Source organism: Labeo rohita, chromosome 8 (assembly GCF_022985175.1).
Source record: "Labeo rohita strain BAU-BD-2019 chromosome 8, IGBB_LRoh.1.0, whole genome shotgun sequence".
Lineage (NCBI taxonomy): Eukaryota > Metazoa > Chordata > Actinopteri > Cypriniformes > Cyprinidae > Labeo > Labeo rohita.
Window position 1 is genome coordinate 14814683 of NC_066876.1, and position 15956 is coordinate 14830638.

The following is a 15956-nucleotide window of genomic DNA, read 5'->3' on the forward strand; positions in this document are numbered from 1 at the left end:
TCAATTGCTCCTACCTTGAACAGACAAGCTGTAGAGTCTCTCGACAGCTCCAGCTTTATTCTCCGCCACACACTGATAGCTGGCCGCATCTGACACCTGCACTTTCAGGATCTACAGAAACACACAGGGGAGTTATATGAGGTGTGGCACTTATTTTTTTTCTCAAAGTAGCAAAATCTTTGCATTAACCTTGTAAGTTGATAGTTCACCTAAAACTGAAAGTTCTGTCATTAATTATTCAACCTTATGTCGATCCAAACCCATGAGACAGACTAAAATATTATACAAATTAAAATATGTTTGATTAAATCAAGAGCTTTCTGACCCTGCATAGACATCAACACAACTACTACCTTCAAGGTTCAAGGATCAGTGGTTCAACTGTAATTTTATGAAGCTTGTGCTCAAAGAAAACAAAAATAACCTAAAGCATAAATATGTCCTTACTATTTTCTGTTCCTTGAACATGGTAGTTGTGTTGCTGTCTATGCAGGGTCAGAAAGCTCTTGATTTCATCAAAAATATCTTAATTTGTGTTCTTAAGATTTAGAAGACAAACAGGGTAAAGCTCTTATGTTTCTGAGCTCATGACCATCACCTCCAGCAGTTTCCCATCCTCTAGTATTTGATGGTGAGGGCCGCTGTAGAGGGGCAGACCGTCCTTCAGCCAAGATACAGATGGAGTGGGGTTTCCTGTGACATCACAGCGCAGCGATATAGTCGAGTTGACCACAGCATCCACGTCCTGCATGAACTCATCAGTCTGGCCGTCAATCAAAGGAGGAACTGCATAAAATGTAAAATTAGTCACATTTATGCAGATCATTAATTCTCATTATTAATGAGGCTAACAAATAAAGTTTAATCATTTGAATGTCAGAGATTTGTCTGTTGGATTTACTTCCTTACCCAGCACCTCCAGGTCATAGTGCATTTTATCCTCTCCAGCTTCATTCACAGCCTGGCAGGTGTATTTCCCAGCATCCTCAAGCTGAACCCGTGGAATCTGCAGAACGTGCCCTCCTGAAGAGAAACACACACACAAACAAAAATGTACTTTATATACTGTACAGTATTTGCCAGTGTTTTATCTTTAAGAGCAAGATGGATTGCATTGTTTGTTTTTAACTACAATAACTAAAAAGAACCATGGTGTTCACATAATAATAACAAGTTTTTTGGAAGTGTACTGGACATGTTAATACATACTTGGGGTTAACCAATTATCGGCCTGGCCGATTATCTGTGCTGATATTAAGCATTTTTATAGTTATCGGTATCGGTCATTTTTAAAACTGATTTGCCGATAAAATAATAAAAAAGCATAATAAAGAATTTTTTTTCAGAGCTCTTGTTATTCTTAATTTTGACAGTTCAGGTCAAAAGTTTACATACACCTTGCAGAATCTGCAAAATGTTAATTATTTTACCAAAATGAGAGGGATCATACAAAATGCATGTTATTTTTTATTTAGTACTGACCTGAATAAGATGTTTCACATAGAACACGTTTACATATAGTCCACAAGAGAAAATAATAGTTGAATTTATAAAAATGACCCCATTCAAAACAGCAGTACTAAATAAAAAAATATGACATTTAAGCAAAATAAGAAAAATGTACACATTTTCATTCTGTTCAAAAGTTTTCACCCCCCAGCTCTTAATGCAGAATTTTTCCTTTTGAAGCACCAGTAAGCATTTGAACCTTCTGTAATAGTTGCAGATGAGTCCCTCAGTTGTCCTCAGTGTTAAAAGATGGACCTCAAAATCATACAGTCATTGTTGGAAAGGGTTCAAATACACAAAAATACTGAAAAACCAAAGAGTTTGCTGGACCTGAAGGATTTTTCTTAAGAACAGCAGGCAGTTTAACTGTTCAGGACAAACAAGCGACTCATGAACAACTATCACTAAACAAAAAAAACAAACAAAAAAAACAGCTGTGGATCATTCAGGTAACAATACAGTATTTGAGAAGCAAGCATGTATGTAAACTTTTGAACAGGGTCATTTTTTATAAATTCAACTATTATTTTCTCTTGTGGACTATATGTAAACAAATTTTAAGACTTATTTACTGACTAATGACACAAAAAGAGCATTTCACTCCACTCACCAGGTAACAACACAACTCCATCTGAGCTGGTAAGTTGCCTGCCTTGTCTGTACCAGCTGAGTCGAGGAGGAGGAATGGCATTGCTCTCGCAGGACAGACTGATGGAGTGTCCTAATACCACCTCTCGTTTTTCAACCATCCCTTCAGTGCCATCAGGGTCCTCTTCATCTCCGTCTCTCTCCCCCAGTGAGAAACCAGCAGCACCATTTATTACCCGGTGAAAGATTGGAGGAACTGAGGAAGTAGTTAAAAAAAACATTAATATCTACGCACACTAACTTCAGTAAAAAACTGAAGTGTGTATAATATGCACTGACCCTGTATAGTAAGGTGGAAGTCTCTTTTGTCCTCTCCAGCAGAATTGGTAACCACACATGTGTACTGGCCCTCATGAGACAGCGTGGCATTCTCGATGAGAAGCATGTGACTGTTCACTCTTAGACCAGTGTGTGTATTCCCATTTAATAGCTGTGAAACATACAACAGTGTGTTTCAATATGACCATTTCATTCATTACTCCTCAAAAGTTGATTAGACAAGCCCAGGGGTGATTTCAGGCCTTTCTGAACATGGGCTTATGTGGCTCAGAGGAATATTTCTTGCTTTTATTTTAGTTTCTTGATTCATTTCTTGAATTAATTTTAACTAGACAATCAAAGAATAAAGCAAACATTTGATTGATTTCATTGACTGAGCAGCTTTTTTATACTGTACAACAGCACAAAAAAAGGATCCCATGAATGAATCATTTAATAATTCATTTGAACAAATTCATTCAAACACACTGATTTATTCAGGAATGAGAAAAGTGATTGTATATGTGATTGAGTCATTGAATCATTCATTCAACCAATACATTTAAAAACGCTGCTTATGCAGATTCATATCTGTTGTAAAAAGCAATATGACACTCAATCATGCAGTTATGGAAGAACCTGATAAACACAAAACAGATATACGGACCTGTCCATCTTTAAACCACTGTGTGACAGGTTCTGGAAAGCCTTTGGCCAGGCATGACAAAGTCAATGTCCCATTAATTCTCACTTTCTCTTCTCTCCTGCCAAAATTGAGTGTCGTAGAATCCCCCTCTATCTGTGGAGGAACTGAGGAAATGGCACAGCATTAACCTTTAACAAAAACAGACAACCTTGCCTAGGTAAATCGCATTACATCGCCTACCTACCCATAATTCTTAGTGTGTGGTGTCTATGTGCTGTTCCAGCCGGGTTGGTTGCTTTGCAGGTGTAGGTGCCTGCGTCCTCACCACGGGCCGCAGCCACTCGCAAAGACTGTCCACCCTGTGTGTACGTGAGCTGAGGGCTGGACACAATGGGCTGGTTGTCCTTTAGCCAGGTGATGGTGGGAAGTGGGATCCCCTCGACTTCACAGTGAAGAACAGCAGGAAAACCCAAAACGGCAGTCACCTCTGAATTCTCACCGGCATCACGAATCATGGGAGCAGCTGTGAAAAGACAGAGAAAAAAATACAGCACAACCAGTGCAGTCAAATTTCTGAACAACTTACTCTCATGATTCAGTTCTTTTTAACAAATCAAAACTATATGGTACAACCAGTATAGTCAAATTTTTGAACAAATGAGTCTTATGATTAAGTTCTTTTAGTAAATTAAAACTGTAAAATGCAACCTGTGTAGTCGATTCTTAAACAAATGACTCTAATGATTCAGTTGCTTTTTTTTAAAATCAAAACTATAAAATGCAACCTGTGTAGTCCAATTCTTGAATGAATAACTTATGATTCAGTTCTTTTAGCAAATCAGAACCATATAGTACAATCAGTATAGTTAAAATTTTGAACAAATAACTCTTCACTCTGAATCTTCTGATTCAGTTCTTTTAGTAAATCAAAACTGTAAAACGCAACCTGTGTAGTCTGATTCTTAAATGAATCACTCTTATGATTCAGTTGCTTTTTGTAACTCAAAACTATAAAATGTCAGTGGTGTAGTCCAATTCCTGAACGAATGACTCTTATGATTCAGTTTTTTTTGGTGAGTCAAAACCATACAGCACAACCAGTATAGTCAAATTTTTGAAGGAATGACTCTTATGATTCAGTTCTTTTAGTAAATCAAAACTATAAAACACAACCTGTGTAGTCTTGAATGAATAACTCTTATGATTCAGTTCTTTTTAAAGAATCAAAACTATGCAGTACCACCAGTAGAGTTAAATTTTTGAACAAATAACTCTTCAATCTGAATTCAGTTCTTTTAGTAAATCAAAACTATAAAAAAAATATAATTCCTCAATGAATGACTCTTATGATTCTGTTTTTTAAGGAATCTTAACCAGCACAACCAGCACAACCAGTATAGTCACATTTTAGATCAACTGACTCATATGATTCAGTTGCTTTTTGTAAATTAAAATTTTAAAATGCAACCTGTGTAGTCCAGTTCTTGAATGAATAACGCTTATAATTCATTTCTTTTAAGTGAATCAAAACTGTACGGCATAACCAGTGTAGTCTGATTCCCAAATGAACGATTCTTATACACATAACACATAATGCTTATGTGCTACGCTGTTTTAAAGGCTTGTGAGAATTAATTTCATAATCAAACGGTTATAGGAATTAGAACCAGAGTAGTTCAATTCTTAATAATTCCCATCCCCATCATACCTTGTACGTTCAGCCTGAACTGCCGTGTCTGAGTCCCAGCGTTGTTACTGGCCACACACTGATACAGGCCACGGTCCCTCGGTCTGACCGACTTCACCCGCAACACCTGCCCCTTCTCCAGAAACTCCACATGAGGGTCTCCATTAGGAGATAAAACTCTGAAAGAGGTTATGAAGAGCACACATGAGCACAGAAACTGGAAGAAAGGGGGATGTGATTGTGTGTGTCATTGACTCACTCTCCATCATGACTCCATTCCACTGTAGGCAGTGGGTGGCCACTAACTCTGCAATGCATGTCCACTTCCTGTCCTGCCATGACGGTCAGTTCCTGCACTCCTGAGGTACCTGAAATTACTGGTGGAGCTACATGTACACACCAGGACATAAGAATCAATGAGAAATAAACTACAGGAGAGCATTCTAACAGCATTGCAACAAACAAAAGACATTTGGATCAAACAATACAAGCTAAAAACAATAACACAGCCTAACATTTAGCCTTTGTTCTGTAAACCTCAAGGTTACTTTAAATTACACAGCTTGTCTAAATTTCACCTTGTACTTCAATAGTGTACTCCCTCCTGGCTTCCCCAGCAGAGTTCTGGGCAGTGCAGGCAAAGTGGCCAGCGTGATCGTGCTGAACACGGTAAATCTTTAAAAGCCTTTTTCCATTCTGCAAATACACTCCTGGGGTCTCCAGTATCTAGAAACACAGAGTGGGTAATTGATTTCCAAGAGTAGCAGCCAAGACTTGTGATGAATTTCATAGCCACTAGGTGGCACTATGCTACCATTACACTGGAGCAGAGCCATACAGGTAGGAAAATAAAATAAAATAAAATAATAACATAAAAAAAAATAAATAAATAAAATACATTTACATTTTAAATGACCTGGCAAACATTTTCATACATCATGCTAGATTTATGTTTCTCATGTCACTGCAGTAAAATTAATATTCCATGTTAATTTAAATATTTATTTGGCAAGAAGCTGTGTAATAAACAGGAAAATTAATCAACATTACAATGGGGCCACCCTGTTGGATATCATTTTGCAACAATGACAGGATGACTGTGCATTATTTGTTATATAACACAATGTTAATGAAAAACCTACGGGTCTGTTGTTTTTAGTCCAGGTAATGGTTGGGGTTGGGATACCAAAAGCATCACATCCCAGTGTGAGGGGCTGCTTCAGTGTGACCGTTAGATTCAAAGGCTGCCCATCATCTTGGATCTCTGGTGGTACTAGATTTGTGAGACAAAGAAATCATTCAGCATAATTCAATCCAGCACTAAACCCTGACGGTAATTTGCTTGTATCTAATTAGGCATGTAATCAAGCAATGAAAAGCTTTCATATAAATCTACTGTAAGTGCCTGCTCTAAAACGACACAAACCAGACATTTGTTCCTATTAATTCCTAGGTATACTATACAGGATAAAAAAGTAGAAGAGTCACCAAAACAAATGTGAAAAATCTGCACACATTACACACATTATTGTTTTGTTTGTTTTTTTTTAGTTTCATAATTAAAAAAAAAAAAAAAAAAGAATGATAAAATTGTATGTTTTTTAATTGAATAATTATACATAACAAGATATCATATATTAGAATATATAAATATTCCATAACTTTTTTTATTTATTTATTATTTACAGTAATAATAATAGGACTGGGTTTTCACACATTTCACAATTAGATTTGATTCTGATTCACAAGCTTGTGATTTGATTCAATTTCTGATTCGATTCGATATTGATTATTTTGAACATATATCAGGAACAAAACATGGCAAATTTTCTCAAAGAAAAAAATCTCTCACCTAATGCTGTAAAATATACATGACAGTCAGTTGGTATTATATTATTATAATAATGAAGGTTAATATTAACTGATTTGCAATGCTTAAATTACATTCAGTGAGGTTTTTATAATAATATAGTTACAATTACATAATTATATTTTTGAAATATAAACATTTTTACAACATGGCTGTTGTAAAAACTTGACAGAGTTAGTTTCTGGTCACCAAATATGTTTTTTCTGAAGTGAATGTAATGTTACGTGACATTGTTTACAAGCAATGTAACAGTGTTTTTAACATACCTTTGGATGTTTATTCATGTTTATTTACTGCTGAAACTGTATTAAAGATTCTGCTTCTCTTGAACTGAAGCGCTACCACGATCTGTCACTCCACATTAAACAGCACAAAAACGGCATTTATTGTTTGAATACGGTAATAAAATGGGTAGATTTTGAAATCTAGGACTTTGTTTCATTTCAAAAGTAACAAAGCACAAAGCTTATTGTGGTTAAATGGATGGGAGGTGCGCTACAATATTCCCTTCAATAACAGGCTAGACTAATCAAGGCTTGACTAATCAGTATCAAATCGATATTTTTTACCCAGCCCTAAAATAATACATTACTCTATATTACTTTTTCCTCTTTTTTCCTGTTTAGTTCATGGTACCACAGATCTAAATTAGAGTAAACAGACTTTAGTTTAAAATGAATTATAAAGCTATTGGCCATGTGCAAATGCTGCAAGAGTCTCACCATTGACCTTTAGCCTGGTCTTCCTCTCCACGGATCCTGCTTCATTAGTGGCCACACACTTATAATCGCCACTGTGACTGGCCGAAGCTGTGCCAATCACCAGAGAGCCATTCTCAGCCAAAGACACACCATGCTCCGATCGCTCCATATGAATTTCCAGGCCATTTTTGAACCATCGCACCCAAGGAGCAGGAGACCCTAGCCAGGGGATGACAACAGCAAAAGAACAAATGAAATAGAGAGAAACAGTGCATGTGAAAGAGAAGACATCGATCAGAGACGACAGAATCACAATTCCCAGTGCACAATGAACATGAGGCTCGCCAGAGCTTAAAAACAAGACCAGATATCCATCCATCTGACAGCGAGACAACAAAGAGCAGAAACAAAGAGGGTGCCAGTAAATTTCTTTCCTCGGAAGTGGATCAGCCGTTGTCCCGTCAAACAGTACTTCAAGGTGAAATGCACCGAGTGAAGATGCCAGACACAGTATATCAGAAGAGAACTGATCAAGCGTAGGAACTGCAGATTTATAGCTCAAAGACAAAAGTCAAGAGACTTCAGGACAGCAGTAAGGGGAGTAGTTCAAACACACCAATGAGGTTCTATATTAGCTTCCAAGACCCCTTTAACAGATGTGTGATGAACTTTACTAGGTTAGCTTTAAGTGACGGGGCAGGGGGTAACCTTGTACTTGTTTTACAGTCATCTCTTAAACCTCCTCAAAGGCCATTTGGGCAGGAATGACAGATACTGAGAAGTGTTTATTTGTGTTTGGTTTCACCCAGAGCACTTCAGATGTGACATGGAAAGTCTATTTAGTGGTGGAAGGAATAAGCGAAAAAATGTGCAAAAAGAAGTCCAAAAGAGGACACTATCAGGGATAGTTCAAACCCATAAAACTGGTTAATCTTGAAAGCATTGAAGATATAAGATATTTTTAATGAAACCTCAGAGGTTTCTGTCTCCCCATTGAAATTCCAGGTAACCAAAACTTGGAAGATCTTAAAAGGTCAAAAAGGCGTCATAAAAAGAATCCATATGAATCAAACGGTTTAATCCAAGTCTTGTGAAGAGATACAATGGCTTTTATATGATCAGATTCATATAACAGATCTCTACCTTGCGTTGTTTTAAAACCATGTGATTTTCTTTCTTCTGCGAAACATTAAAGACATCTTGAAAAATTTCTCAGTATTTTTCGATTCATGCAATGAAAGTGTCCATTGTTATTTTGAAATAATATTACGTTGCTTCTTGCACGTTTTTTCAGGTGAAACATCCAGTGAGTGGTGCTAAAAGAGTGTTAAGATTTGAATCTGCCAATATTTTATTAGTTGTTGTATGTATTGCAGCAGGAAATTAAGTTAATACAACGAGATTAATGCACTATTTTGTTTAAAAATAACCCATAGTATTAAAGGATACCTTTTACGCCACTTTTTACAAGGTGTAATATAAGTCACAGGTGTCCCCAGAATGTGTTTTTATTACGTTGACAGGCACGTATTGCTGTGTTTTTGTTATGTTGCTTCAGGTACGTATTGCGGTGTTTCAGAGTTTAAATATCCGGGGACTGTCGCTAAAACTTAATGCTCTATCGTGTTGGAAATACGCCCTACACCAAACCAAACCCTAAACCTACCCGAAAGTAGGGCTGTGTATTGCCAAGAATCCGGCGATATGATACGTATCATGATACAGGGGTTGCGAGACGATATGTTGCGATACGCTGCGATACTGTAAACAAGGCGTTATATTGGGATTCTTATTTTAAGAATAGGATATACTTTAAGGAAAGCTGTAATTAAGAACACACCACCATATGCAAACCTTAGCAAAAAGTTTAGTTCAAATAGTTCAAAAGATCAGTCCCTGTAACATTCTTATTGAAATACTTTTTGAGCAGTACGAGTAAAGGGGGAAAATAAAATGCCTGCAGGATTCTTTAGTTATTAAATGTATAAAATGTAAGCCTTTATAAACAGAGAGTATATATTTTTAGGCCCTGCTTTAAAGGTTCACCGTTTAAGTTTACAATTGTAACATACAAAGGCACTGGCATGTTTTAAGATCAATCAGTGCAAGTTTCTTTGCTGCTCAGACTCACAATTTAGTCTGGGAATAGGCTTAAGCCTGGTCTGTGAAACCGGGGACAATGTCATAACATTTTGAGCTGAACTTAAGAATTACATCTGCTTAATATCAATGACAAATAAAGTGCTTGCAGGAATCCGAAAGAAAACAAAATAATTGTAAAACAAGGAAACGCAAGCAGCGGAACCACTGTGTGGCCGCCACCCAACCGCACAGCACAAGCATCCCGTGGCCTGTGCAGCCGAGGTGGCGCCTGCGCCGTGGTTCTGGGGCGGACGTTACCACAAAAGCTTATATTAATGATAATATTAGTGGTGTGCCTTAAAGCTAATATTTACTGTCACTGTTTAAAATGCCCCTATTATGCGTTTTCAAATATGATCTTTCATGTAGTGTGTCATGTAGCTGTATGTGAACATAAACTATCTGCAAAGTTGTGAAGCCGACAGTGCACGATAAATACAGTTATTGTCTATCAAAAAAAAGAGTCGACTCACATTTGCCTAAACGAGTCGTCAGGATTTCAAATCTTTCTCTGTTACGGCCACACGTCACGAAGTAACAGATTTGCATAATGTCCACCCACTTTCTATGTCGCGAACAACTTGCCCGCCCATACATTTCCATGGGGTTTAGGTCACATGGAAATTTACACGTACATTATACGGAAGACGCTGTATCCTACGCTGTGAGTAAAACTGTTTTATATTCACTTCTAAAAGATGATGAATCTACAAATATTGTATTACAACCCTGCACATATCATGCTAACCGGCTAAATCACGCTTCTGTTGTTCTGTGTTGTAAAGTGTTTTTTGACCTTGCATACATGTAAACCTGTTTTGGGAGTCTATTAAAACAATATTAGCAACCTTTAAAATGGCATAATAGGGGCACTTTAAGTTCAGAGATAAGAAGAATGCCATCTAGCGGTCAGGATATAAATTCAAAACGAAGCATCTGCTATGAATCTTGTATGATTTTTTTTCTTAAATATCGATATTCTGTATTGAAAATTGTTACAGTATCGCCGAACAAAATATCGTGATACTCATGTGTATTGATATTTTCTTACACCCCTATCCGATAGTGTTAACAAATGAAAAACTACTATATAAAAACACAACTGTTGATGCAAGCGTGCCATGTGAATCTTCCGTGTGTGCAGATTTGAACTGTTTTGTCAAACCGTAGTTACACGGGATTCGTACCGGAGCTCTTTAACGCTCAAGTACATCTCCCTACTGCGTGAGCGACCGAACAAACCTACCGGCTACGAAAACCCATAGATATGAATCTGGATATGTGATGCTCCCAGCAAGGCTGTGCTTTTACAGCTTGTTCCTCAGATACTCTGCCAAAAAACATCTGCTTTGTTTTGATTATCATGTCTGTCACACTGAAATCACGTGTTTTAAAGCAATATTAGTTTAAACGTCTGATATACGGTTTTCTGAGCACACACATCTGTAGCACAAGCACAGAAAGCGGCTGTCACACGGCATGTGAGTACTAAACTAAGTTCTCTTTCACGTCTTATTGGACCTAAACTGACAAATACACACAAGTTTATGTTAAAAAACACACAGGAGTTACAAAAACAGCTGGTTATGTCTGTGAAGGCAAACAGCTGGGAAAGAAACCGCATGTTTATATTAGATCTGTGTGGCAGCAGCGTAATTTAAAGTAAATAAATGAATAAATCCACTGCGCTCGTCTTCTCTGAGGCTGTGACTCTTAATAGTGTTCTGTACTCATCTGTGCAGCCAACGACAGAACAGTTAGCATGCTTTGCTTGAACTTTTGCCATGGCATTAGAACTGGTACACTGTTGTCGCTTGTGAAAACAAAACGGCGGCGCCGTGGGTGGAAACGTGCAGATTAAGGGGCTGTAATATTTTAATAAGATCCGCTTTCTACATCACAGACAGAGCGAAATCTGAGCGGCTTGGTTTTTCACAAGCTTGCAGAGAAAGGCCTAAAATATTACTGGGTTGTTCTTTTTCATGTTTTCTGAGTTGGTAAATGCACCGGGGACATGATTATAGCACTTAAACATGGAAAAAGTCAGATTTTCATGATACGTCAACTTTAATGAAAGCAAATGAGGACTTGTACCTCTATATTGCATATACAATGCTGTACCAGGTGAGCTACCAAGCAAGTTTACATCAGAAAAGCCTCAGAAAAGGTGTTTATGTGACCTAAATGTCAAAATGTATTTAAAATATGCCTTTATTAATCAATAAACTGCCCTGTAATTATAATGAAACTAAATAAAACCAACTAACGTTGGTGCGTTACTACCACTAGTGTTCATTTTAGCTAGAAAAAACTGCAGTGAATTTTATGTATAGGGACATTTTTGGAGTTTTGCATAAATATAGGTAGAAGAACTTTTTCCCAATGAGCCTGTATTGACAAAAAGCAATTATTTTTTTATTTTTCACAGAAGAAAGAAAGCCATACAAGTCTAAAATGGCATGAGGGTGTGACAGAACATATCAAACCAGGTGGCATCTGCAAACGCTGGAGTTTTTCTTAGAACTAACTCTGCTTGCAATGACTTGTAACAAACTGATGCAAAATTCACACAGCTGTCCTATTAGAGTAACCACAGGTGTAGCCTATCACATTAACTATCCACTAATGTTTAAACTATTAAGCGTATAAATACTTTTTGTCTTCGCTTTCTTACAAGCTTTTTTAGTTAAGTATTTTATTTCAAACATGTGTTTGTGCTATCTTTAAAATAAATGTCACTTGATATAATTTATTATGTAATTCAAAGTTTTTTTTACATTTTTAAGTGCATCTTAAGTGTCTAAATACTTTTAGTGGACGCTGTATACAATAAGTCAGCCGGAAACAAGCCAATCAGAAAAGGAGGGAAAAGAACTCCCAGAGCAGATGTTTACAGTCATAATGTTTGGATTGATTGTTTTTGTAACTTAAAGAATGGCGTGCAGCTGGTCCTGTTTACATTACAGGATAACGTTAGGAGCAGTTTATCTGTCAGAAATCCCTCAAACAATACTTCAGATGATGCACGTTATAAAAAGAGTCTTGTATGCATTCCTTGGGTGGGGTCATGTCTTTCAGTGTAAGCCAGATTAAATAGATTAATCTGAAAAGGACGGACTTCCTCACTCCTACACCTTTTGGCACATGGATTCTTTATCTAACACACCTGTTGTAGGACTAATAAATTCTGTTATAAGAAAAAAGTGTGCATTTTATATAGATGTTTAACTTAATTTAAATGTATGTGCCACTAACACCATCAAAATTATGATTGTTTGCAAACAAACAAAAATTATTATGATGTGGAGTGGCCCACCAGTCTTAAAATTATGTAAGTTTGGTTATAATAACATAGAATTGAATTAAAATGCTTACAAAAATTGGGGGAATTTGAAGTTAGTGGGATTTTAATTTTTTAAATCAATATTGTGCTTTTTTCAGCAAAGACATATTACATAAATCAAAAGTAACAAAAGTGAAAATGCTATTGTTTTGAATTTTTTCCACAAAATATTAAGCAGCACAACTGTTTTCTAAGATACTGTTTTAGTGGCATATTAAAAAAGTAAAAAATCTAGCATTACCAGATTAAAGTCGTATTATTTCGAGAATAAACTGGAAATTATGAGAATAAAGTCAAAATATTGTGAGAATAAAGTCAAAAAATTGTAAAAATAAAGTCGAAATGACCAAAATAAAGTTGAAATGTTTCGAGAATAAAGTAAAAATATTTTGAATTAATTCACAGCAATTATGAGAGTAAAGTTATAATATTTTGAGAGTATACTCTAGCCTATTGCGCATGCAAATGTCTCGGATTTGGTGCACTAGGAGAAATTCTCAGCTTTCAAATTCTGTCAGTTTTAGAGCGAGATACAAACAATATGCTTAAAATAATGTGTTTTTCACACTCTTTAATGATCGCTTCAGTTTAACAGGCATGTAAGTCAATCATCTTTCTGATTACAATAATAAGACATTCATTTGTTTCATTAAATTAGGCTATGCTGTTTTTCTTCCATGCCTTCTGATGTTCATTCACTTTTACATCTTGCTAAAAACTTGAAATAAACACATTTATAAGTTGTATTTTATGTTAAAATCAACAGAATTTGAAAGCTGAGCTGTGTTATATTAAAAGCAACAACGCACAAAATTATTGCAATTACTTGGTAGCTGGCGAGCTAAAAAACAGGAAGACATTAAATATTATGTCCAATTATTTACTGTATTATACCGCAAATAACACAGCTTGTGAATAGTCACTTAACGTTATATACCTCAGAAAAGACAATGTAACTTATGTTAACGAGTTGGAGTCCACTTCAACCTTTAGAACGTTTTATTGTTGTTTTAATTAAATACATGTGAGGAATGAAAGACTGGATGCCACAGACATTTTCGCGGAGTAGGTGGTGGAATCTTCACAAAGAAAACAGTATAACTGAATATTCAATATTCACATGAATACAGCGATCTGTAACGTCACATTAAAGAGCTTGAAAAACACATGCCTTTATTTGTAAGACACACTGATTTAGAAAGCTGAGACTTTGTTTTTATATTAAAAGTACCAAAAGCACAAAGCTTATTGCTATTAATGGGCTGACGCACTACAAATAACAAATGCAATCAAAGACATGAAATATTATTTTCAAGTATACTGCCCCCTAGAGTATGACACATGGTATGATTTCTCCTAATAATCCCACATATATTTGTAGTATTAAAAAAAGAGTTAAATAACATACAGTGCAACAGCGCTCGCGGCGACCCGAGTTCGAATCCCGGATCGTGGTCCTTTGCCGATCCTATTCCCCTCTCTCTTCACCCAATGCTTTCCTGTCTGCTCTACACTGTCCTCTCCAAATAAAGGCATAAAAAGCCCATAAATAAATCTTATAAAAAACGATCACACTTTATTTTAAGATCCAATTCTCGCTATTAACAAACCATTAACTATGACTTTTGCCTCAACAAACTCCTAATTTGCTGTGTATTAATAGTTAGTAAGGTAGTTGTTAAGGACTAGGGATGTTAGATATGTTCATGCAGAATATGTGCTTTATAAGCACTAATAAACCGGCAATATGTTAATAATAGGTATGCTAATAAGCAACTAATTAATGGTGATAATTGTTCACTATACTAAAGTGTTACCATTATAACTTTAATTTCCACAATTTAAATTCTCAAAACATTTTGACTTTATTCTTAAAATATTTCAACTTTATTCTCGTAAAATTTCAACTTTATCATCAAAATATTATGACTTTAATCTCGTAATCTTCATTTTTTTTTTTTTTTATTTGGCACTAAAACCCAATCATAGTTTTCAACATTGATAATAATAAGTAATGTTTCTCAAGCAGCAAGTCAGCATATTAAAATGATTTCTGAAGGATCATGAGACACTGAAGACTAGAGTAATAATGCTGTTTAGCTTTACCATCACAGGAATAAATTACATTTCAAAATATACATTAAAATAGAGAGAGTTATTTTAATATTTCACATTATTACTGTATTTTTAATCAAATGAATACAGCCTAAGTGTCTATAAAAGACTTACAGACCCCAAACTTTTAGTGTAGAGTGAAATCATAACACAAGTGTCTATAAATCAACTGCAAAGGTTGTGTTTGAGCTGGCTCATTTCCTATGAAGTGTGATTATTAGGCACGTCACTTTATTTTACAGACAAGCACTTTTGTCTGAGCCTAATGATTACCGTCATCCGCCACCAACATGCACAACAGCACAGCCGTTTGCACTTATTTACTGTCATATCTGTATTAAGTACCTTTCATTAAGTGCTACACAGATGTCTGAATTCTCAGTCGCCATAACAACGTTAGAGATCCAGCACAAACGCAAGAAAGCGAACCGCAATTCGGCACAATTTCCACTTAATAACAAGGATGACTTGACCATCTTTGCTCTGATTCAAGACAGACTGATAACCGACTCTTTTCTAGCTGTAAAAATGACCCATCAAACCCTTTCTTCCCTTGTACTCTAGCTCTTAGCCCTCCTCCCCTCCGCCTGCAACAGTCCCTAATTAGGATTCCTCTCCCAGTGGGCCATCGCATGCAGGAAAGCAGATGTGGCCCTCGGAGACAGAGGAGAAGAGTAGTGTTCCAGCTGCTGCACACATACACACTCATACACACACATCATGTCAGGGTTGCCATGGCAGGTTTCCATCAAAACAACACCTATTAGCTTACAATGTGCGCGGGAAAGCTGGGTATGTATCGCCGTAGTGCGTTTCATAAACAGACACAGATTCACACTAAACACCTCTCGCTCCTAGCAAGTGAAGGCATTTGACTTCCTTTCCAGGTCTGTTTATGTGAAACGAGCTGTTAAACCTGCGCAAAGTGTTACCAAACGAGGATGTTGCCAGCAGCCAAAATGAGGCGGCGGTGAGAAAAAAGACCATATGGTGAGAGACAGCAGGAAAAAAACTAAACTCTCAAAGACAGATTTCAG

General features: G+C 36.4%; 1 protein-coding gene across 1 annotated transcript in view; it reads right to left on the minus strand.

Moving 5' to 3' along the window:
- Window positions 1-15956, minus strand: part of hmcn2 (hemicentin 2) — a 94950-nt gene that overhangs the window by 25577 nt on the left and 53417 nt on the right. Inside the window, 12 exon segments of the mRNA XM_051117996.1 lie at window positions 15-111; window positions 599-786; window positions 910-1023; window positions 2120-2353; window positions 2437-2587; window positions 3083-3225; window positions 3306-3584; window positions 4770-4927; window positions 5008-5134; window positions 5327-5474; window positions 5891-6021; window positions 7341-7538. Of these exon segments, the coding sequence (XP_050973953.1) occupies window positions 15-111; window positions 599-786; window positions 910-1023; window positions 2120-2353; window positions 2437-2587; window positions 3083-3225; window positions 3306-3584; window positions 4770-4927; window positions 5008-5134; window positions 5327-5474; window positions 5891-6021; window positions 7341-7538 (1968 nt within the window).